We start from the raw sequence: 24,226 nt of genomic DNA, 5'->3' as shown, positions 1-24,226 counted from the left end.
ATGTGCGTCACGTGCGGTCCTAGGGCTTCGAATCCCGCACATGTTCAATTTGTTAAAATTGGATAATGTGGCAAAGATATTCGAGGTCATTTTTGCACGCTCCCTCCCCCCGAAATGTTAATATTCCTTGTGAATCAAAACGAAAGCAAAGAATCAGAAAGAAAGTTTAACGTACCGGAGATTTAATCATAACTACTGAACGTTATCACAGGCCAAAATTGCCTAAGAACATGATTGCGAGACATCTGGATGCCGGTAGGAAGGATTGGACTGGAGGATTACTTTCCAAAAAATACCACCTGACCTTCATGTAGCACGTGTAAATCTTCTAAGTCCTTATTGTTGCCAGGATTCTCTTGAACGACTGTAAACATCACTATATTAAGAAAGCGAGTCACAAACGGCTGCCGCAAAATTCAAGAGTTTTTTTCGCAACGGTAAATGATCTTGCACTGTTAACGATCAGGTCAACTGTCTTAAAGCAAAATGGTATAAGCTTGATACAAAGTTATGGTCACTTTGTTACCAGCTCAGACAAACGAAAACGTAAAAACGAGGCTTCTAACGAGTTCTTGGGGGAGGCTAAAACTGTATTAGGATAGTATCTTTAGAACCAGTCCTCGAATTTACAAATAGATGGTACTCCCGGGTCAATAAGTCACAATAATAATGGCGACCAGTCATAAGCAGGGACTATGGTGACAATCGCATGACTCGAGAAACTCTCCAAGTAAGGACAAGTAGGGAGCTTTCCGTCGTCCTTTGATGTTTCCCACGTCAATATCAAAATGTTCGCAAATCGAACGAAGCATGGCTACACTCAGCTGCCGCATTTTCGTGGGAGAAATTTGTAAATAGCCGGGCCGCAATATAACTCAAGAGACTATTACGCTTTTGCACGGTCAGCTACATTGAAAGAGTGCCATTAGATTCTGATTTCGCGTATCATGAAATCACGCCTTATTGGGCCTCATGGTGATTGTCTGTTACAGTAGCATTCAGTATTTTCTCGATAATCTTCCACAATATTTTCGATCTAAAGAGAAAATTGAATTACGAATACACTGACCTGCTCTAGCCAACAGTAGCCTTGCTTCGTCCAGAGAAGAATCGCTCACACAAATAGTCTTCAAATGACCTCGAATGTCTTTGTCACATTTTCGAATTAAAACACATTGAACACGTGCGGGATTCGTAACACTAGGACCGCACGTGCCACCAACGATTTGAGGATAACTGCAGGTAGCCATTTTTTAGTTGTTATTGTCATGTGATACCACACTCAAGGATCACACGACCGTGGCATAAGATAGTAGATCCAGATTTTTTATTTCACAGCAATGAGAGTTTCAAAATTTGTAGACTTATTTTTACAAGAGTCTTTATCAAGTAGTCTCAAAGAAAGATATTATAGATACATATTTTTTGATTAATTCGATTTGCGAAAAGCGACTTGTCAATTATCGTCACGCCATCTCACCGCTATCACACCTGAGTAAATCAAGCCATGCATGTGGACGGTAAGTCGAAAACTGTTTATTGTTTTAAAATCTGAGAAGAAAACCTTCCATTTTGTTTTAATGAGAACACGAAACGCCTTGCAGCACACGAAATAGAACCTAGATGGAATAAATTTAATGTTCACAAATTTCCGCTTCAGTAAACAAATACGCACGTACTCATAAACAAGTTAGAACTCCTTTTCAGCGTAAAAAAATATAACTTTCGATAAAATTGTCCATGGAGGATAAAAAATAACTATAAATCATTTAAATGGGAGAAAGGGTCGCATTCAGGCTAAAATTCCAACTGTTGTTTAGATTATCTCTTGTATTCATGAAGACAACTGTAAGTTCAAAGGTCATAAACTTCAAGCGAGTACCGTAAATATTTTCGGTTGTCTAAATTCGCAGTTTGAGTTGCCCCAAAATTTTATTTCACAGAACGATAAAGGAAGCCTTACTCTTTCTATAGAATACCATCTTTACAGCGGAATCCATTTACCGGGTTGGGAATTTTGCTGTTGAAATTTGCCAAAATCGAGCTTTCTAATAATGCTGTTTAGGAGGGTAAATTTGAAATTTTTTAAAAAATTCAGGTTTAAATCTTTTCCAATTCTAATAACGGTCCTTTGTAAAGGAAGGGTCATTGAATTGTGTAATATCGAAATAGTTTTGATATTTTTTTTAGTTTTCTTACACAGGTCACAAATACGAAGCACATTTTTCAGTGGTTCGAGGGCTTCTCCAAGGGTGAAAATTAAAAAATCGCTTTTCTTGAAAAATATAAATCCAAACGAACTAAGTGTTGTATTTTCTTAAATAGTTTCCAGAGAGCTTTCTTCTGAAAAATTTTGAGGGAATTCAATTTTTGCATTTTGCACACCTATCCGTAGTATTTACAGGAAGTCACTCTTAAAACCGCCGGTTATAAGATTCCTTAAAACCGCCAGTTATAAGACTCCTTAAATCCGCTGGTTATAAGATTCCTTATATCCGCCGGTTATACGTCTTATAACCGGCGATTTTAAGGAATCTTATAACCGGCGGATTTAATGAATATTATAACCGGTAGTTTTAAGAAGTCTTACAACGGGCGGTTTTAAGGGGTGTTATAACCGGCGTTTTAAGGAGTCTCAGAGCCGGCGGTTTTAAGGAGTCGTAAAACCGGCGGTTTTGAGCAGTCTTACAACCGGCGGTTTTAAGGAATCTTATAACCGGCGGTTTTAAGGAGTCTTATAACCGGCGGTTTTAAGGAGTCTTATAACCGGCGGTTTTAAGGAGTCTTATAACCGGCGGTTTTAAGGAGTCTTATAACCGGCGGTTTTAAGGAGTCTTACGACCGGCGGTTTTAAGGAGTCTTACAACCGGCGGATTTAAGGAGTCTTAACCGGCGGATTTAAGGAGTCTTATAACCGGCGGATTTAAGGAGTCTTATAACCGGCGATTTTAAGGAGTCTTATAACCGGCGGTTTTAAAGGGTGTTATAACCGGCGTTTTAAGGAGTCTTCAACCGGCGGTTTTAGCAATTTGTTATATAAGGGAATTTCTTTGAGGTAAATTAGTTAAGGGTATTTTTGTTATACATTGATACTGTTTTTATATAAGGGTATATGCCCAGCTACTGATAAAGATCAAGAAATTTTGAGTTTAAACTCAATGCATGCATGCATTACACGATAACCTTAAATAAATTTAATTTCCATAAGCTTAGCTTTCCAGCAATACTTTTCATTTAGCAAAATGCAGAGAGAAACACGGACTTTATAGCCTTCAGCTTAAGTAAATAAATTCTGAATAAATTTCGGAAGCAGCGTTCCTGTGACTAACCTTTACTCCATACGCAAAACTTTGAAAAGTTATCGTTAAACACTGCGTTGAATCGCCTCGCCAAGCACAGGAAGTTTGGACTCCTTGCACAGTTTCCGTAGAGCTTTTTACTTTCGTGATGACCGATTCCACTTACGAGTCCCTGCATTTCCCCGTCAGAATACTTTTGAGTTAATTAATATGTTTTTTGCCTTTCACCGATAACCTTTTCCTTTTCTTTCTTAAAAGTTTCTTAGCGTGAAATGTTTTCGTCGCTTTGCTCTGCGAATTTTGTGTCCGGCGCGGAGTCAGTGTTTTCATTCTTTCAGTCGCTGTGATTGGTTTGTCGCGTCATCTCATTAATTTGATGAGAATAAGCATCTTGATCACGAAAGTACAATAAATTTTCCTCTGATTGATAGACTTTTTCCATAGTTATTTGATAAAAGCGATAGACCACTCTTTCTATGGGTTTACCGGCGCAATAAACCACTTGGGATGTTGGGAGAACACTCGAAAAGCTTTTTTTCGTGTTCTCCCAACGTCCCGCGTGGTTTATTGCGCTAGTAAACCCATAGAAAGAGTGGTCTCTTGCTTAAGCAGGCACCTTTACTGTGTGGGGATGAATGCGGCGAAAATAAAATGACACCTCCCCATTCACTTCTCCAAATAATTTCATCGCTAAGTTCTGAGTATGTTCCTTGCAGAAAATAGGCTTCACAATTTTGATCTTTAAGAAAACAGAAAATACTTCTCCTCTTCACCGGGTTTCTTAGTCCTCTGACAGTTAAGGTCATCACATTGAAATAACCCTACATTATCAAAGTTGTCAGTACCTATAAAAATTTTTACCGTGAGAGTACTTTGAGAAATATTTAAACTTGATTTAGATATGCAAATTAGGAAAACACAAAATCGAAACACGCGCCATAACACAACACAAACCACAGAAGGGCAAAAATAAATATAGACTATCATACAAATATACACTCGCGCATACAATTAAAATAACGAAAATAATTCTGGAAAAAAGACATTACAGATTGGAAATTGATCTTCTAAATACCAAAGATGGAAATTTTGTACACTGTATCGGTTATTACAGGTCCTTATCAATGTTGTCAAATATTTTGAAAATAACAAATATGTAAAAGAAATTCGATAGTTTGCAAAAGGATATACAGATCCCGTCAGAGTTACTGCAAGGGCTGATCTGGAGTAACATATTTGTCGTTGACAAAAAGTCTGTCCGGGATAGCTTTGCTAAAATATGCCTTGTGTCCTGTCTCTTTGGCTTCTTTGAATTTTTTCATTTGCAGTTTCCGTCACGCATATATTTTAGGTCCTTCGGTATGTCCACGAAGACATGGAAATCTTGATGGCCTTTGAGTTCTTTAGGAGCATTGTTCATTACGAGCTCTCTATTGGAGTATGGAAGAAATCTTGCTATTATTGGGCGAGGTTTAAAAGAATTTGCCTTACCTAAGCGGTGAATCCTCTGGAATTCAATTTTCTCGCGGGGTTGTTCAATCTTAAGTTTCTCCTCCAGGAATTGGTACATAACTTCTCTGGTGTTCTCAAACACGACTCGCTGTTCCGCTGATCCCTCTTCTCTGATGCATTCGGTATTCTCTGGCATGGTACGCCGAAGGATTTTAGACTTTCTCTTCTGGAGTACGTGATCTCCATATACAAGAGCTGCTTCTTCAAGTCATGAACCTCATATTTTAGTTTCTTGTTGTCACGTTGAAGGTCGCGAACATTATCTTCACTGTATTGGAATCCTTCTCCAAGTTCCTCCACATTCTTTTCTAGTTTTGTTGTCCTGGTCTTTAAAACTTGGACCTGTGAGTCTAATCTACTCACTGTCTCTTCGATGTTGGCTACTTTCATATAAATCTCTTTTAGCTGAAGCTCGATGCCGTCCAAAATTGCTTCGATTTTAACACTTAGGTTCTCCGCCATGTCGAAAGCTTTAACAATTTTGTCTCATTTCTCGCTCGATCGGTTTTCGTCCGGTGACTTTTTTTGACCCTTTAAATAATGGCGGCGAAGATAGGGGTCTGTCCTTTCGCTTTGGTGGCATGAATTTTTTTTTTTCATTTAAACTTTCATGGGCGACCAAAAGTAGGAGCTCGGCGAAACGTGTTTCATTCGGCCGCCATGCCAGTTCCAGTGACAAATCAACTATCTAATTTTCATCATGCACTTTCTTAGGCATCAGTATATATCTCAGTCCATTTCTTAGCAATCAGTAACATTTGTACATCTCTGCCAGTTAGAAAATGCGTCATTTTTCATCTGGCAGTTAAAATTTTAACTCTAGGATTTCAATAAAACCCATTTCAGACCTTGTTCCTGTTGTATAGCGAACATTTATCTTATACTTTCTATTCCCACAAAAGAGAGACGGTTTATGGGGTAGCGTCCTCGTACTTCTCCAAAGAAAGTGGTGTTTGGATAGCATTTTCTCCTAAAACGGTGCCGGAGCCCAGACGTATCACATGTTATTCATGGAGTCACAATGCTGTGTCAGTACCTCTTGAAGACGATGAAACACTGGTCAGCAGCGTAATACAACTTGAGTGTGATGATCCAGCTGGCGTTAACTTCACTGGTATTACCCTGGCCTTGTCGCATAGTGCGGTTGAATCAAAAGAATACGAGTTGGTGATGAAAGAACTTATTAACTTAGAGAAAAGGACCTGGAAGGATTTAAAGACTCCACGTGGTATGTTGCCCTTCATGTTAACAAATAAGAAAGAAAATTACCGTGCGTTGCTTAATATCGATATGGAATAATTCCACAGAATTGATGTAAAATTTAAATTACAGTCTGGTCAAATATCTTGAACTTTGCTTTGCTCGTGCGTAGAGATTAAAATAAACTCTTGAATGATTTGTTAGTGCCACAGAATTTTTTTTCCAGAAAATTTCAGTCACAAGTTGGCGCGTACGAATTGCGATTTCTCTATGAGTGTTTGCGTGTGTGTGTGGGCCTCTTTTATTGCGTCGCAAAGGTTCTACTGAAGGCAAATGGTATTGATCAATTATTGATCAATTCAATTTATGTCATAGAACAGATCAGTAGTGGATCTAAGGTAGGGACTGCTTCCTCCTCCTCCCTTATTAGCAAAAATATTTATGCCCGAATGGCCGAAAAGCTTTTGTCCCCACCTTAATTTAAGGCCGTAAGGACAGGAATAATTTGGGGACCCACATTACAAAGAGGTCTTAATCCACCACAGGCCACCGCATATTGAGGAGGTTAAACTCTATCACACTGTATCAGTAAGCCACATAGAAAAACAGTAAGGGTTACCAGATATTATCTTTCTTATTTTCGTCTGTGTATTATAGACACTCTGGATGAAATTCTTGCATCGCAAAGAGAATTACAATTTGTTCAAGCTACCATAACGAGCTTTTCTCTTTATGCTGTTATCTGTCGTCTAAAGTCCTACACATTTCCATTCGACGCGTCGCCGGAAAGCCCCGAATTTACTTGTCAAGTCACAGAGTATCCTGGTACGAGTGTGACAATTCCTAGAAGGTTCTTGTCCAAGGGTATGGACATGACAATAAAGGTAAGGGAATATTATTAGTAATTAAAATTATTATATGGCTAGCTCTGTGAGCGGGCAAGATGTATCAAATCCTGCGCTGTGATTGGCTACCCGAGCTGGCAAGATGGGGCTATCTTGCCCGGTTGGGACTACCCACTGTTTCCCACAAGAAAAATTTCCCCGAAAGCCACACAATATTTAACAATTATTGGCCAAGCTTGTTCGGTCAAGATGGCTTGATATTGGCCTCGTTCTGTTTTTGCGATTTTATGGACCGAGACGGAGTCGAGGTCCATAAAATAGCAAAAAAAAAAAAAAAGAACTTGGCCAATATCAAGCTATCTTGACCTCACACTTGGTCAATAACCCATACATATATGTATAGACTACTTCATGGAAATTGCACGCGTACGGCATTTACGCACGAGTTGTTGACGTATCTGATTCAGAAACAACGAGTACGAAAATACTGTACTAAGAACTTTCCATACTGTAATTTATTTATTTTATACCTACTGAGATGTTCATTTTCAAAGTTTTAATAGAATTTATTTGCTTTTTCATCCAGCAGAACAATAGTCAAGTTAACCTTAAGTTCTTATTCAGCGAGCTTGTTATTGCGAGAAATTTATCGCTTCTTTGAAAGCGTGGAATAAATATTTTGCATACATAATGTTTACCTCTTCATTAGTCAACGCTTCAGCTGCGTTTGGCTTACTTCCTTTGCCTTATTGTGTGGGATTTCCTACACTTTGTCCACGCCAGAGATATTTATTTATTTATTTGTCCACGATAACAAAGCGTTTGTCACGTGGTTTCTACTTGGCGTGTAGACTGGGTTCCACTGCCAAAAGTTTGAGTGTTTTTGTGCGGCGGCTATTAGTGTGATTACTTTTAGTTGGCGTTTTTTTTTTTTTTTTTTTTTTTGCCGAATTTTGACTTGTTTTTGATATTTGGAGGGAGTCTTAGGCCTTAGGTCTCAGTGTTTTTCTGGCACTCGCTGCCGGATTTATTTATGACGCGACATTTATTATAAGCTGGGTAAACATTCGCTTTCCGTATAAGCGCGAAATTCTTGGATGAATAAGGAACAATCAGTCAATCATATATAACAATCATACAAAGTTCATACAGAGCTTTCTGCAGTTACATAGTTAAATTATGTCACTTTGAAATTCCTTCGATCAGATGAAAATCCCGACAATTTCTGCGGAAAATGAAATTCTAGTAAACATTGTGCATGTCGCGCCGCGCAGTCTGCAACTGTGGGAAGAAAATTTACGCTTGATTGATTTCATTACTTTCAACTCCTGTGTAAAGCTAAAATCAGCATTTTTATATCGACAACCGAAGTTTTAGAAAAGATATAACATAATGACAAAGCCCAGTATTTTCCTGTGCATTTATGGTTAACAAGTTGAGGTCCTCTCGACTGATAAACCATGATTTCTCGATAACTTGCGCGACGGTGCACTTTCCGTAGACTCACAAGTTTAAAAGGACTAGATATTTGCATTTCCATTCAAAATTCACGCTAAACATTTTCACATTTACTGGTCGTGTTTAAAGTAAGCACAAAAGCTAATTTCTAAAAGTATAATTTACATAGAGTTTTCTCAGCTGGAAGCACGAATATTAGCTGATATTTGCACTCAGAGCTGATTTATCGTAAACAAACTTCGTGTAATAACCAGCGACCGATTCTAATATTTCCGCCGATGAATAAAAGTAGACAACATTTCTGCTACCGTTTCATGTACATTGAGTGGGTGGGGGGTAGGGGGGTAGGGGAGGGGGGGAGAGCGTCTGCGTAAGAGCTGAGGCTAACTGAACTATTTGTCTCCACTGGAACTAATCAACACATCCCAGAACAAATGTAATTCCACGCAAGTTCGCATTGCGAACCTATTTTTTCTTTTTTTGAGTTGTTTACTTTGAGCTTCCAGACGAATTTCCTTACTTGGTCAAACTCTTTGTCGTCGGTAATGCTTAAGGCATAATAATTATTTTCCTCCTTTAAACCCGGCCAACACTTGAAACAAAATCCCTCGAAGGCTCGATAGCTCGTAATTCCCGTCATCTTTTCGTTTGAAGCTTAAAATTAATTTGTACAGGTACTTGTTGAGTTCACTGTTGGTTTGAATTCTTCGATTTTTCTTGTATCTTCCTTCTGTCTGAGGAATTCGCTAAGCAAGCTAAGTAATGTCTCGTCGGGTTTCTGCCAGAGTGTTTTGTTCTGTTTCTCCTGGATGTAATCTTCAATGGGTTTATCTAGAGCAACAAACCTGTTCGAGCTTTCCGCCATTGTCTGCGGATTATAGCTAATGTAAGAGAAAACCAATGCAGACCTGGGGAAACCCTACAAACTTCTATGAATGAAGCGTCAACAACAACGTGAACGCCTTGCGAACTGATTGATTTATTTTGACAACTGATTTCGGATTGGGTGAAACGCTTTTCCCACGTATGAGAAAGTCGTTTCGCGTTTAAGATTGGATGAAGAAATTCCCGTGTGGGCTTTTAATGCGATCGATTCTATCCAAAAATCCCAGTAAGTATGAAATAAAAAACGTTCTAGGCCAGAAGTATATTTCTGAGGGGCAACCATTAATTATTCATACGTTTATTTAGTGGTGGAGGTTTAAAAATAAGTGCAAAAACAAAAACGAAAAACATACCAGAATGAACAATTAAAATGAAGAAAAAATTTCCTTACCCGATGGACTGAAAATCTGTAATCGATGTCTTCCAATTGTCTTGAGATGTAGTCAAAGCCCCATCCCTACCAAAAAAACGACGCCAGACACGTCTACTGCCAATTTGTAGGAAGCAGTAGTGGAGCTTCGGCGGCCTTGGTTTGTAGCTTCCTTCTTTGATATTGGACTTCCATGTTCATCCACGGTCAATTGACGCCTGCCAAAACAAGGTAGCAACTGACCAGTATCACGTGACCATATCGCGGTCTCAAGTTTGGAGCTTATCGAGGTCACGTGATTTTTTGAAGGTTGCCCCTGACCAAGGGATGGTTTTCGATTGGATCCCAGGTTCATATCAGGTTAACTTGTTTTAATCAGGGCCGGGTGGTTCGGAAGCCCGTTAACACTAACCCAGGATTAAAAGTTTATATAACCGAAGTCTAATATAACCTAACCGAAGTATAAACGCCTTTCAAACTAAAATGTGGTGTTCCAATTTGATAAAATTCAGAGTAAATACTGAGAACCACTTCAAAAATGGCTACTTTTTCGGTGTAAAATAGAAACCTGTCTCGGAGAAAAGTTATTTTTACGTTGCAGGCTGGGAAGTTTCGCTGGAAATGAGTGCAAAATTGGCCTAAAGTGAAACGTAGAGCTTAGACGGAAATCTATGATTGCCATTCAATTCCAAAGACGATATTTGCAATATACTAAGAATCTTAAACTGGTGTTAAAACTCAGAGGAAAAGTGTCCCTGTTTGCAAGGAATGAAAAAATTCTTCCGAGCAATTTCCTATTCTTTATTTGAACTGAAATGTAATGTTTAAGTAACGCATAAGAAACCAAATGATTTTTTTGAATTTCTTGTCTCGAGAGGTACCTCCATAGAAAACGATTCAAAATTTCTGATCTCCCAAACAACACAAGAGAGGATTCAAAATTTCCGATCTCCCAAAGAACACTAGAAAGGGTTCAGAATTTCTGATCTCCCAAAGAACATTAGAAAAGGTTCAGAATTTCTGATCCCCCAGAAGAACTCTAGAAAGGGTTCAGAATTTCTGATCCCCCAAAGAACACTAGAAAGGGTTCAGAATTTCTGATCCCCCAGAGAACTCTAGAAAGGGTTCAGAATTTCTGATCCCCCAAAGAACTCTAGAAAGGGTTCAGAATTTCTGATCCCCCAAAGAACACAGGAGAAGATTCAGAATTTCTGATCCCCTGCAAAGCCAGTGTTACATCCAATGTAGCCACATTAAATCATAACACTGAAGACAGGGTTTAGATCTTGCTGCCTGCCTGAACAATGTCTAATCAAAATATTTTTTCTTCATAACAATATTCAATTAGAAATTTTATACAAATATAGCATAATTCTTAACAGATTCCATACACTCAGATTATACTGAGAGAGTGATGAAGAACAATTTTCTTCACAGCAGTCTATTAATATAAGTAACTGTAAACATCACACATTGTATTACAATGATCTATGCACTTCAAAATTACAGCAGCTGTAAGTTTAAAAAAACAATATCAAACAGTACCTAAGAGGATAGGAAAGTTCAGAATTGATCAAAACAGTAAGATTACTCAAACTGCACAACTGTAGGCATAAATGCAGACTCCACTTTCTCTGTCAGAATTTGCCCACCTTATGCGAAAGAAAAATTTCTAACAATTTCTGTTTAACATGGAAACAAGGCACCTCACTGCTATAAAACAAAAAGAGTGTTCAGGAACACTACAGTACATTACAGGGATGACAATTAAAGACTGCAATATATATGAACATTTAAATTTGCAGTTGATACATTTAAGTGGGTCAATGTACTCTACATACATGTATACAGTGTCCTCCAAAAAACTGTTGTCATATAGCAGAGGCCATGGACTTTAGCTTTGCCCAACACGTTTTTACATCTTCAATCTAACTTTTTGAGTGGGCTACCAGTTCATTCACACTTCAGTTACGCAACCAGTTTAACCATGCTCAAAGGAGAAGAGTGTGGGTAAAATTGTTTTTATAAAGACCTGACAGATATGGATGCAAGTATTGTAGCTAATGCTACAAGCAATTCTATTCTTTCTTTTTTAATTTGGCATACTCATCTTGGAGATGTTTCCTGGTAGCTGGCAATAGTTTGCTGTCCTCAGTTAAAGAAGCCCTCCCAAAAACAATCATATCTTATTACTAGTTTATTACTAACTTCATGCTGCTTGCAACTATCTCATTCCTGGTTGAGGGATGCAAATCTCTATTCTTTTTTCTATCCAAGAGGTTTTGTAGATAGAGGATAGATATCTTTGACATGGCTTAAAGCTAACTAATATCTATCTATCAGATAGTTAGGAAATAGATTGACTAGCTAAAAACTAGCTTCCTGTGTAGATAGTCAACAGATACTTAGATGGCCTATCTATCCACTAACTTGTCTATCCAAAAACCACCACTAATGTAGTAAGCCAAAACCTAGGCTTTCTGAAGACTAGTCCTTACATTGAACAATAAAACACTATCCTATCTAGTAAAAAGATAGCCTATCTGAAAACTACCCATCACTCATATCGCACTGTGATAACCTACCCAAAACCCAGAGATAGTAAAAAGATAGCAGCCAATCTAAAAAATTATCCATCACTCATGTACATGCAGCACTTTAATATTTACTTAACCAAAAGCTTTCTTAGTCACAGGTGGTGAAACTATAGCTAACTATTGAAAACTCTTCATTATTCATTTTATATGGATCTTTGATAACTGCTCTTCAAATCCTAAACCTAAGTGAAATCTCTGTATTTACATAGGAAAATGTATAAATAACTAATAGTTTTATTTAAACCTGCTACAGTTGTACATTAAAATTTAATACCAAAAACCAGGCACATCCAGATGTAAAAGGAGGACAAAATCTGGCTGGAAATGAGTTTCCATTATGTTGCGATTTATCACAAAACTTACTTAAATTTAACATATATCTTTCTAAAATCCTGTTTGAAACACTTCTCAGCTACTTAAATTGGAGTCTAGTAAATGTTTACATTCTTCAGTAAATTTTCATGAAATGTAAACAGATTTCATGACTGGAAAAGCACAAAATATTCTTGACATGAATTTCAAATTTCAATTACAGTAATTTCTTCATGAAAGTAATTTTTTCAATTAATTTTATCCATGAATCATGGGTTTTTCAAATTATGGCAAGACTTATGTACAAAGGTCTGGAAGTGGTTAAAAGTAATTTTCCGTAACCTAGCTGTGAATTATATCTGCTGTTCTAAATAACCTCTATTTGCATAAAGAAATGCCAAATTATAAAGGACCTTTGGAACACTGCCCAATTAAAGAGAACTTCAACCACCCTAATGAAAATAACATCAGTCTTTTGCAACTCAAGTAGTAAGTGGTAAACAAATGGTCTTGATTATGTAATATGCACATCTAACATAACCTCAAGAGCACCACCATCAACCTGAAAATCAAAAAGGTGAAGGATGTTGCTTTTTGATATCTTGTGTTTTAGGTGTTGTATACTACATATGTATGCCCAGTTGATCCTAGACAAGATATACACTAGATATATAAGAAGTATATGTAAACTACATGAGAGAGCTCACATTTATTGCACTTATTGTACTTTTACAATGAATGATTTTCCCAACACGAAATTGTTCGTATATTGTTGCGTTGAATACAGTTGCTTTCATAACTCCTTTAGGAATTTGTATTCACGAAATCAACAAGACTTAACAGTGTGTTAAAGCATCTGCATCTTCTGTAATCTTCCACGATCAATTTAACCGGCCAGAACGTTTCCAGTATTTTAAGAACCGTCACAAATTATGCAAGAAAATCAGTTTACCTCGGAAAGCTGCAGGAACCATAACCTTTCTGTAAACCTGACGAGTGTAAGAGAAACCGCCAGCTGCTGGCAAATAGTTTGATTGCCACACTGTTTTGCCGACGAAACTTCATACTTTTCCACCTTTACTGGGATTTGACTCAACTGGAATAACAACGGACATCTGTAAACAATTTGTGACTGCTTTCCAACGTAGAGCAAGGCTATATAATAACAGAGAGCTTTGTTATCGAATCCTAACAACATTGACCACGATCTCTGCCCGCCATTTTGGTGTTTCCTCCGATCCCATAATCCTTCGGTCAATCTGATAAATGAATACTTTTGACCAGCAGATTCCCTTTCCAAAGGAGTCGCTTATTTGCGCGCAATTTCGAATCCAACATTGTCAATAGCAGCAAGAAGCATGGAATGATTTGTCCAAGTTCAAATGAGTATCTTGGTTGTTTCGGTGAAAGAAAGGCAAGTCGCAGAAAAGTAAGTATATCATAATTGTTGCTCAACATTACAGTTAGCTGCTCAATCTTTGAATCGAAATCAATGTTGTGGCTGAAGAAATTTCGTTGTTGTATTTATTTCGCGATCACTGAAACACAAGAAAAACGTTTGTTCTCCTGATTTTATTAGCACCCGTAACGAAGAAATTATTCACACGCATTTCCTATGTATGAAATGCTTGCATAATAGCTTGTTAGTGTGCTTTTTGAAGAGGTAACTTAAAGTTTACACTGAATTGATTTGAAGCTACAGATCACGCTCGATACACTTCACTACCGCATTGCCTACGTACTGCTCACTATTCTTTACAAAAGAATACACTCCCGATCAATTGATTAATGGAAAACAATGTTAATTCTAGCGCTATTTATAAGAATATTTAGCTTGAATTGCTTCATTGCAGAGCAGAGGGGAAAAAAAGGCAAGAATAGCGGCCCTCAATCCGAAACGAACACATTAAAGCAGAAAACGGAGGTGGCGCAGACGGCAGCTGAGTCCTGATTAAAATTCTTGTTATCTTTGATGTGGACTTTAAACAACAGCTCGTAATTCTGGAGCCTAAATTCATATCTTTTTGAATTGAAAATAAAACCTTTCACTGTCCGAAATGAAACTGCAATTTTTGTCTCGATCCTTTGGCGTGGTTTCAAATCGTTATTAATAATGACCTAGCTGTGAATATTTCATTTGTGTACTTTTCTGATGCCCTTTACTCTGTGATCCTTTTGTCTGTTATGTGTTTAAAGTTACTATCCAATCGTTACTTTTTAGCTATCAGACATCTAGTTAATTTCTTGTGAATTATAAATAGACGGCCATTTCTGTCCTGTCACCTGACAAGGGGGATCAGAAATTCTGAATCCTTTTAAGAATTATGGGTAGATGACCGTTTTGTTCTGATAAGTTATGCACTGGGGGATCAGAATTTTTGAATCCCTTTAAGTCATGTGGGATCAGAAATGCTGAAATGTTGTAGAATTATAAATCGACAGCTCTTTCTATCATGTTAGCAGATTTGGTGGGGGAGGGGGATCGGAAATTCGCAATACTTTTAGAACCATGAACAGATAGCCGTTTTTGTCCCGTGAGGTGGTGGGGATCAGAAATTCTGAATGCATTTAGAATTATAAATAGATGACTGTTTTGCTCTGACGGGTTGCGGACTGGGGATCAGTTTTTTGAAACTATTAAAGTCTTGGGGGATCAGAAATTCTGAATCCTTTTAGAATCATAGATGGATGACCGTTTTATTCTGATAAGTTGTGGGCCGGGAGATCAGAAAATCTGAATCTCTCAAAAAACGAAAGCGCGATGGGTGCACGATCTTTTTTACATTAAATTGTACATTTTGGTGAAATTGGATGTATTGTCCCTGGCGGACTCAACTGAACACTTCTTTTTCTCCTTCCAATAAGCCAAAACCTTTCGGAAACACAAACTTTTTCGGCATCAAATACCAGTACCCTTCGGAATTTTTCCAAATTGGAATGCCACATTTTAGTTTGGAAGGCGTTTATAAGTTTTTCTTGTGTGCAAATGTTTTTCATCGCTTCCCTTTTGTGCAGTTTCAGATTATTCAAACTCAAAACAGAAGGGCAAACAATAAAGAGAAAGCCTCACCGTAAAGTTAAAAAACTTAAATCAAAATTTTCGCTTCTCCTGGGTTAGCTTAATCGTGCTTTGAACAACTCAGCTCAGAGTTCCGCTTTTACGACTGGCTAAATCTTGCCAACTAACGTTCTGCTCCGAGATTATAAATTTGAGCACTAAGCGACTCTTTGTTGTCCCAGGTAAGAGCAAATATATCATATTAAAGGGTAAGGCTACTTGTGGCCTACACACACGCACACACAAAAAAAAAAAAAGAAAAAAGAAAAGAAACAAAAAAACTCAAAATAATTTAAATCTTATTAGGTAAAATAATAGAAAAACTATACATGCAAGTCATGGAAAGTGGCGAATGTCTTTAAAAAATGAAATATCGGATCTTAGGATATGTATTACATGCGGAAAAGAGCAAAATATTATGTATTTACACCTATGAGCTTAAGCTTATATCGTTGTCTGAGGATCATTCCGTAAACACACCGTTGTCTTACGAGCTATACGCGTTTACGATCACCTTTAAGTTGCTGCCAGAATAAAAGATCAGCTTTTATCAGCTGTATTGGTTTCCTTCCCGTAATACTAGCTTCAGGAATATCACTCTCCTATAATTATACTGCAGCTGCGGACGTCTCAGCTTCAATTATTGCCATATTGGAGTTCGAGAATGTATCCTCAGCCGCCTCCCTCTCATGCTATCGTACCAAGGCTCACCTGAGCCGTCCGCCATTTATGAATTCAGCAGTATCAAAGGTGTAAGATGTATTTCTGTACTTTTAAAAAAGGTTTACGTCGGGGCTTGATTATTTATCCAGTTACAACATGTTCCAAATGACGACTTTGAAGAAAAAAGAGTTTTTGTTGGTCCAATCCTTCACATTAACTGCCCTATGGAAGGTGAGCTTGCAGAGCCCGTTTCAATAACACTGCCCATTGCTTTGGAACAAGACCAGAAAAAAGTACAGAATGTGGAAACAAGCCAGGTGCGATTATGTTCCCGAATTAAAAGGGGCAGCTCACAAGAATGGGTTGACATCACAGAGAAACTGGAGCCGCCAGCTAAACTGAAAGACGGGGTTCTGGAATTTCAAGCAAAGTCTACTGATTCCAGGTACGCACATTGTCATTTCTTTTCTTTGTTTCCCTTGTTTAATGAAAAAGTGTAAATAAAATCATGAATCATGAATTTATTGCCAGTAAAAGACTATAAGTTTGGATCATTACAATTTTGTGAGGAAATTCCATGTAATTCCATGTAGTCGATGTAACAAATAATTTATAAACATCTGTTTATTAGAAAAATTTAATATATAAACATTATGTCAGGCCAGAAATACGTCGTTTACATTGCAACGACTTCAACCGGGATCAAGTCTGAACCATAAGAGTCAAAGTTCGTTTGTTCGTTCGTTTCTTAGCCAATCAGGTTAGACCAATATGTTTTTGAAATAATATCCTTCCGCTTCAAAGCGTTGAAACTTGACAATCGAAATATATTACGTGCTGTAATATGTGTTGGATCTCCATCACGAAGGCACTGCAGGAGAACACTGCAGAAGAATTGCAGTGGAACTCTGTACTCTTTTTTTTAACCAGCAAAAGGTCACAAAGGGGGCACTGTTCATTCTCAGAAAGCTTTTTGATGTTTAGAGATAGAAAAACTGTGTAACCCAATTATTTATTTTAACGTGTTACAGAACAGGCTCCTTTTAACTTTGAAATTGTAAAGGAAAAAAATTCACCCTGCAACCTCGTTATCTGAGTCTCTTATCTTCGCGGCCATGAGAGAATCTGGGAACGGGATCAGTGTTTACCCTGTTGCTGTCTAGCCCAAAACACAAGCCAGCTAAGATCACGCCAGTTATCACCTTGACCGGGTTGCACGTCAGCTCAATTCACTTCTTTGACGAAGCAAGCGTTTCATCAACTACAACAAACAGGCGATACGGTAATGCAACGTTTGGAAGTCCCGGATTTGATATCCAGAGGTCGGGATCCAATTCAACTTCAGTATGCCATAAATCTCTTACATTCCTGATGTTCATGAAGGTTCATTGAATGGAAACGAACTTTTGTTTTACTTCGAATAAGCTGTTGAAATTAGAAATTTGGATGAATCTGTCTTGCTTGACAGGGGTCGCACCGTCACGGAAGTTTTTAGAGGAATGCATGCTGGATATTTAGTTATCCCGATGTTTCAGCCAGCGTACTTCGCATTTTAATACCTGTGAACGTGTAGACTTTCTCAATAACGATCAAATGTAAGCGAAAAGCGAAACAGAAATTACCATATACGAGGCGTGCAGTTAAAATTTCGCCACGTAATTTAGCAGACAATGTAATGTCTCTAAAAATTGAATAAATGTAGTCAGGAGATGACCTAGTCAATAAGGTGCCGTTTTTTGTCACTGACTTGTATATTTTAGCAAGACGTTTCGGCTAACTGTTAAGCCTTCATCAGTTGAAAACCGTTTGATGCTACGCGCGATTTAAAAAATTTTTAAAATTGAAACGCGCGCGCGCTCAGTATGCGCGTGACTCGAGAGAATTTTAAGTGCGTGCTAAGCACTTGTAGACTTCTGGGATGACCATGTGATCATTCCCAGCGTTCGGGTCTTTTACAGACATCCAAGTTTCTAGAAAAAGCCGCTGATGATAATGAGCCTCATGTCCGACGACTTCAATGTTTTCAAAATCCACAAGATGATGACATTCGTGAATATGGCACGCAAGTTTGGAGTTATGATCGAACTTCAAGACAGCCGTTTTGTGCTCGGAAACCAGCGTCTTCAGTGATCTTTCGGTCTGGCCATAGTGTACAAAATCGCACTGACTGCAATTGATTCTGTTCAGTACTCCAGATGATGGACGGTCGGTTTCATCCAGCTGTTTCGGTCGATGAAAAACGACGTGGAAACGCTGCGAGTAAAAGGTTTGCTTCGAGAGAAAAAAACTAGCCCTCTTGCTTTATCAATGAATGTGAAAGAGCGCTGGCAACAAAACCAACTAAGCCTACCACAAATGGTTTTGTCTTACTTATGTTAAGGGCGTCTCCGAAAGAATTGGTCGCTTACCAAAGCAACAAAGTTTACAAGTTTCCTACAAGCCACCGAGAACCATCAACCTTCTTTACACAGCTACTTTTGCGTAGAGCGAGTTACACGCAGCAAAATGTCGAAACCAAGGTCAGAGGTTGATAACTGGGTTTGTTTTATTTCTAACGGACAAAGTCCAAAAAACTTGCTGAAGAGTTTGAACGTGGGTGGGTCTGCAGTGAGTTGTTTGAGGTAAATTCAGTTATCAGATCTTGATGTCCTGTTTCATCGCTTCATGAATTGAAACAGTACTTGTTCCACGTCACACTCTTATTTCGGCAAAGAGGAATTTCAACATGCAATGTCTGCTGCTGGTCTGAGTAATGGTATAACAGTCCAACGTTATTGCAATAAGCCTTCAATATTGGTGACACGGCTTTGCATTTGGCAAACAAGGGCAATTAATATTGATTGCTATGAATTCCAGACAATGTTTGCCTCGTTTTTGTCTTACAGTGTATGGCAAAAATGCCTCAATGATTGTTATAAAATCTCGTACCTGTCTCCCACTACCTGGGTTGATGACCAAATTGGATTTAAATTAAATGAAACTTACCTGGAAGTTGAATTTTGGCACTCCTGGTACACCCCTGATTTTAAATTTGCACAGCAGGGCAAATTAACGAGAGTAGGTTTGTAATAAACGGACGAAAACTCAAAGTAACTGGTGCAAATGTAGGGAAAAAATTAATTTGATTATTTTGTGGCTCTTTTTGGCTTTGGAGACGATTGGCTAGTAGAGAACAGTAGAGAGCGCGGTTTTTCTCTAAATACGCCAAACGAGAATGCGGCGGAACCAAAACCACGGAGCCGAATTGAGTACTTTTATTAGTAACTACCTGTAACGAGGGGAAACAACTGTAGAAGTATTTTGACCCATAAAGATACACACGCTTGCTAGCTTGCTTAAGTTATTCCCTGTGTTTCCCGTCATGAAGTAGCATACTTGTAAGTTGTCAACGTTAATTAACCGTGCTTGTGTCGTTTTAGCTTTGGGACCTTGATGACTGACACTAGCAAAAGAACTGAAGAGCTCGATATTCCAGGACTTCTCAACCAACGCGTCTCCGTGCAACAGTATGCAGGATTCCAAGCTTGCTTATGTGATATTGGAAGACCCTCAGAGCGGCAACTGATTCTATCCTGTTACCCATACCAATCGAAGAAGAATACACCATGGACGGAAATATCTTCAGGATATAAGGTGGTTTGCCGTGGACAACAAAGATCCCAATATCCGCTGAAAAAAGGGGAAAAGGTTTTCTTTTCTCTCTCAAATGCTCTTGTTCCAAGTGGAGAAAGTTGTGAGGAACCCAGCTTCCTTAGGTAGGTGATACACGGACTGAGATCAGAGATATTAGTCTTTTACTTCTATCGCTATCGTCAATTCCCTTATAAGAATGCGCACAACTATTTGCTAAGTAACAAATCGTTATATTAGTTCAAGAAACTTACAAACTTCACACCATTCAGACCTATCTACTTACTTCTCTGTGTACCGCAGGGCTTCCGAAGGAATAGACCCCACGAAAGCAGCGACTCCCTAAAAGTAACGTCAAAACATTGTGACCGCTAAAAATCTCGAAAGTGGTAACCCCCAGAAAGTAGGCAGCCCTCCAAAAGTAGCGCTCCCCCACCCCCTTCCAACCCCACTTGAAAATACCGTGACCAAGGATCAATAGTATATATTCTTCCAATCAAGAGTCAGGTACTCTACAATAGGGGGAAGGTATCGCTTATTCCATGAAGCGTTTTGAAATGTCAATTCGTGACTCATCATTCATGTTGCAATTGCGACCTGTTACAACCAAAATCCGTAGCATTGTCATCAAGTAACACCAACCTACTACTAACACGAGCTTTTCTCCAACCAAAATTAACGAGGAACTTTTGTTTCGGAAGTTTACGGTACTTCATGAGGTTACCTACTATCTATTTTAGGAAAGAAAGCAGCGCTTAAAACTTCAAGGCTTGGTTCATAATTATTTATATAATCCACGTACCCGTCTAATAGTCAATAAAAATAACTTCAATAACACTACATGTAACTGTTCACGGACTGTTCAAGGAACGGGACAGTGTCCCTTGAATTGGGGAATTTAGCAACTTTTATTCTTCGAAGTACTGCCGTTTGGACCAATGTCTACTGATTCTCTTGATTCTACTAGCTCACGAGATTTCAAATAAATAACTGAATTGTAGGCGCGTTTGGGTTTACTGACCTTGGAAACTAAAAGGTCCTCCATAGCTTAACTTTTAGAAAGGCCAGGCAAACCGACGGAACAGAGACAAATAAAACAATCAGACTTAGCCAATGAAAACGATGTCAAAAGATAATTCTTAACCGAAATCTAGACAACTTTCGAGGAGGTCCCTTCAACCAAGACCTGCAAGACTGCCCAAACATGGCTAGCTAGCGCTTCCACGAGACCAATTGTTGACAGATAGAGAATGTAGACAAAACGAATAATTAAGTACAACGGAATATAAATGTGTGGGCTTGACTGTTAGACAACTTGCATTGACGCATGATCACGATGCTAACATTAACATTGACATTGACATTGACATTGACATTGACATTGACATTGACATTGACATTGACATTAACATTAACATTATAGTTAAGCCCCCACCCCCCCCCCCCCAAAAAAAGAGCTCCTCGATAATAATGGAGCTCCTACGCGCCGATGGCGCGCGAGCGGAACCCCATGCCTTAGAAAATTTGGTAAACCATCGTCTAAAACATTGTGTTTCTCACGTGACTGTCCGTACGTCCGTACGTATGTCCGTACGCCAAGCGCAATACCTTGAAAAATAAGATAGTAGCACCGTTACCATAGGTACATCTTTGATATTGAGCATCCATGTCATGGTTTATTGACAGCTTTCAAAACAAGATATGGGCTGATCAGTATCACGTAGCCATATCGCGGGCTCAGACTTAGAACTCATCGACATCCACAAATATCAAGAAAATTCGCCTAAATATCTTTCCAGAAATTCTCAAAATTCTAAATATCTCGAAAAACCCTTTAAATGTCTTTTATTTTTGTCGTAAAAAATACACCGATCTCGAATCAACTGGGCCAGAATTTTCAAAATTTTCTTGCAGTAGTATGAGTTGAGGAGGAAGATTCAGGCGCGTCAATGTTACCAACATCTTCGGCCATTTCGAAAATTGTTCCTTTAATTTAGCACTTTTATTAGTCAGTAAATGGTTTGAACCCAGGAGTATCAGTAGTTCGTATAGTGTGATCGTCCGGGTGAGTGTAGTTCCGAAAAGAACTGTTGTTGGTGACTGACGTTTCGACAACCTGAGCGGAAGTCATCTTCAGAGTCAAGTGAATAGTGTTTGTCAGTCGGTGATGTTATAAGTCTGGTCCGTTGAACGTGATTGGTCAGTATAGCCATGATGGTATTGGCTGAAAGACTCGTGTAAAGTTTGTCATCAGTCATTGGTGGGTTTTGATCCGTCTATTGTTAGACATACCTCAATTTATTTTTAGCGGTTTCCAACAAGAGTCAAAAAATAATTCTTGTTTTCGTTTATAAGTTCCATAATTCATGCCAAATAATGACATTGACTGCCAGAAACAAACTACATAATTCAAGTACATTTGCTTAGAGAATCGAAAAGTTCACTAAACGACCATATGCATTTCATAGCCGGTACCTCATCGCCTTGTTTGAAATTGCAACCCTTAACTTCGTGCAGTACTTTCAGGGAAGCCATTGATGAGAATGAGTATGTTAATAAGAAAGGTTAAGCGCGCATTTGGTCTTGCTTAAATTTGGACTGATTAATGGCCCATTACTGTTCGTCACCGGTCACTCGTGATGCAAATCCACGGCAAAAGTGACCAAATGTGTGACAATTGAGAAATCAAAGCTACTTTTAGTTATCCCTAAGACTATCTCAGTTATCCCTTATCCCTATAATTATTTATTCAGTTATCCCTTATCCATAAAATTACTTTGCCAGTTATCCCTTATCCCGAAAACTCTTAACAGGGCCTGATTTGCACGGTTTAAGATACATGTATATAATGTGAAGGAACCATTTTTTAGAGCCTCCAGCTCAAACTTAATAAAAAGCGAACGAAGATGTCCCATTTCTTCTGTGGTATGCGTTTAATTGAACCATTTTTCTTGGTTTTGTTTCTCTTGCCAGATTTCTTGAAGATGACTCATTCGAAAAAAACTTTCCAGTGCGTGTGGCAAAGCCTGGAAGCTTCCCGCAAATAAAGTTCTTCAAACAAGATAAAACACTTTGTACTCTTAGCATCTTTCCGGTATTACCACCTCAGGTATTTTTCACATCAAGTTTGGTTTGATCGTGCAATTTTAGTTCACTTGGGCTGCTTCAGCTAGAAATTTAATTTTTTGTAGATGAAGCCGAAGGAGATTTGTAGTTATTGTCCACGCCCCACTTGTCAGATCACTTTTGTGAATAGTTTGAATGGTTAGCTGAAACATGGCTGAGTGGTTCGTGTTCAAGCGCTGGCCAGGGATATTGTGTTCTGTTCTTGGGCAAGACGCTTTTCTCCCATAAATGGGTACCGGCGCGTTAATACTGGAGAGTAACCTTGCGATAGACTAGAATCTCATCCTGAGGGTGGGAGCTAGAAATACTCCTAGTGGCTTCGTGCTATTGAAGCTGGAGATAAGCGCCGACCTGATGGGTCACTTGGCTCGTATGCAAAATTTACACGCAACTACAAGGGAACTGATATTAGGTGGGTTTGTGTCAGCCACAATATCCATGGCCGAAACATACACAGATTAGTCAATACTTTTATTTATTTATTTATTTGTATTTATTTATTTGTTTATTTATTTATTCATTTATCTATTTTTAATATTTTTTTTTTTTCTGAGAACAACTGGCTAGGAAGTAATGATGAAAAAGAGTAAGAAACAGGGGAACGTCGTTGAAAAATTTTGAGCATTTTTGTATATACAGTTATAGAATGAATTAGGGATAACTTTAAGTTGCTGAACCCTTTTTATTTGAGCTACTTTGCAAACTAATGAATGCCAATAAGCTGTCTGGCTTTTCGTCCGCAGAAGGATTATCCTAAGACTTCTGAATCACAACAGATACCCGACGATACTCATATGGGTAAGTCTGACTCACTGCCTATAAACCTAAAACATATATTTTTCTAGCGGGATTAAGAGCCCAAGTCGAAGAACCGATTTTGCTCATTTTTGGCCCATAGGTTGACCCTAGCTAGAAAACAAACGGACCATAGTCTCTGCTAATACAGCCTTTTTTGGAAGAATTTTGCGAAAAACGATTTTGCCCTGATTGGGCTCAATATCCACTTCCAGTTATGCTGAATTTCCTGAGTATTTGATCACTACGTACAGCACACAAGAACTACTTGAGAATCGTTCAATAATATTTATATGTAGCTCAGGTCCTCATGGTACCACTGAATGAAAAACAAAATATATCGAAGTTAGTTTTGAGCCCGAAATAAGATCCAACAGACACCCAATTTTTACAATGTGTTGCAAGCGAATTATAAACAATTTTTGGATGAGGTTTCTGTGATATCCGGAATAATCAAGGTCAAGGTAAGTGTTATC

General features: G+C 38.4%; 1 protein-coding gene and 1 long non-coding RNA gene across 4 annotated transcripts in view; one reads left to right on the top strand and one right to left on the bottom strand.

Annotated features, from left to right (window-relative positions):
• LOC110040479 (uncharacterized) overlaps positions 1-24,226 on the top strand; it is a 79,932-nt gene that overhangs the window by 25,888 nt on the left and 29,818 nt on the right. For all 3 annotated transcript variants that reach the window (XM_089285853.1, XM_089285854.1, XM_089285852.1), the window contains exons 7-12: positions 5,714-6,039; positions 6,669-6,895; positions 16,349-16,644; positions 19,619-19,954; positions 22,803-22,938; positions 23,699-23,753. In XM_089285853.1, the coding sequence (XP_089141979.1) occupies positions 5,714-6,039; positions 6,669-6,895; positions 16,349-16,644; positions 19,619-19,954; positions 22,803-22,938; positions 23,699-23,753 (1,376 nt within the window). The remainder of the gene's footprint in view (positions 1-5,713; positions 6,040-6,668; positions 6,896-16,348; positions 16,645-19,618; positions 19,955-22,802; positions 22,939-23,698; positions 23,754-24,226) is intronic.
• Positions 10,974-13,867, bottom strand: LOC149115690 (uncharacterized). The gene is made up of 2 exons (XR_016206254.1): positions 13,431-13,867; positions 10,974-13,040 (listed from the first exon to the last, which is right to left on the bottom strand). It is a non-coding gene; the product is annotated as an uncharacterized LOC149115690 (long non-coding RNA).

Source organism: Orbicella faveolata, unplaced genomic scaffold (genome assembly GCF_042242905.1).
Source record: "Orbicella faveolata isolate gen_17 unplaced genomic scaffold, um_ofav_v1 contig_13, whole genome shotgun sequence".
Taxonomy (NCBI): domain Eukaryota; kingdom Metazoa; phylum Cnidaria; class Anthozoa; order Scleractinia; family Merulinidae; genus Orbicella; species Orbicella faveolata.
The sequence above is the reverse complement of the archived record's forward strand: the minus strand, read 5'-3'. Positions and strand labels throughout refer to the sequence as shown.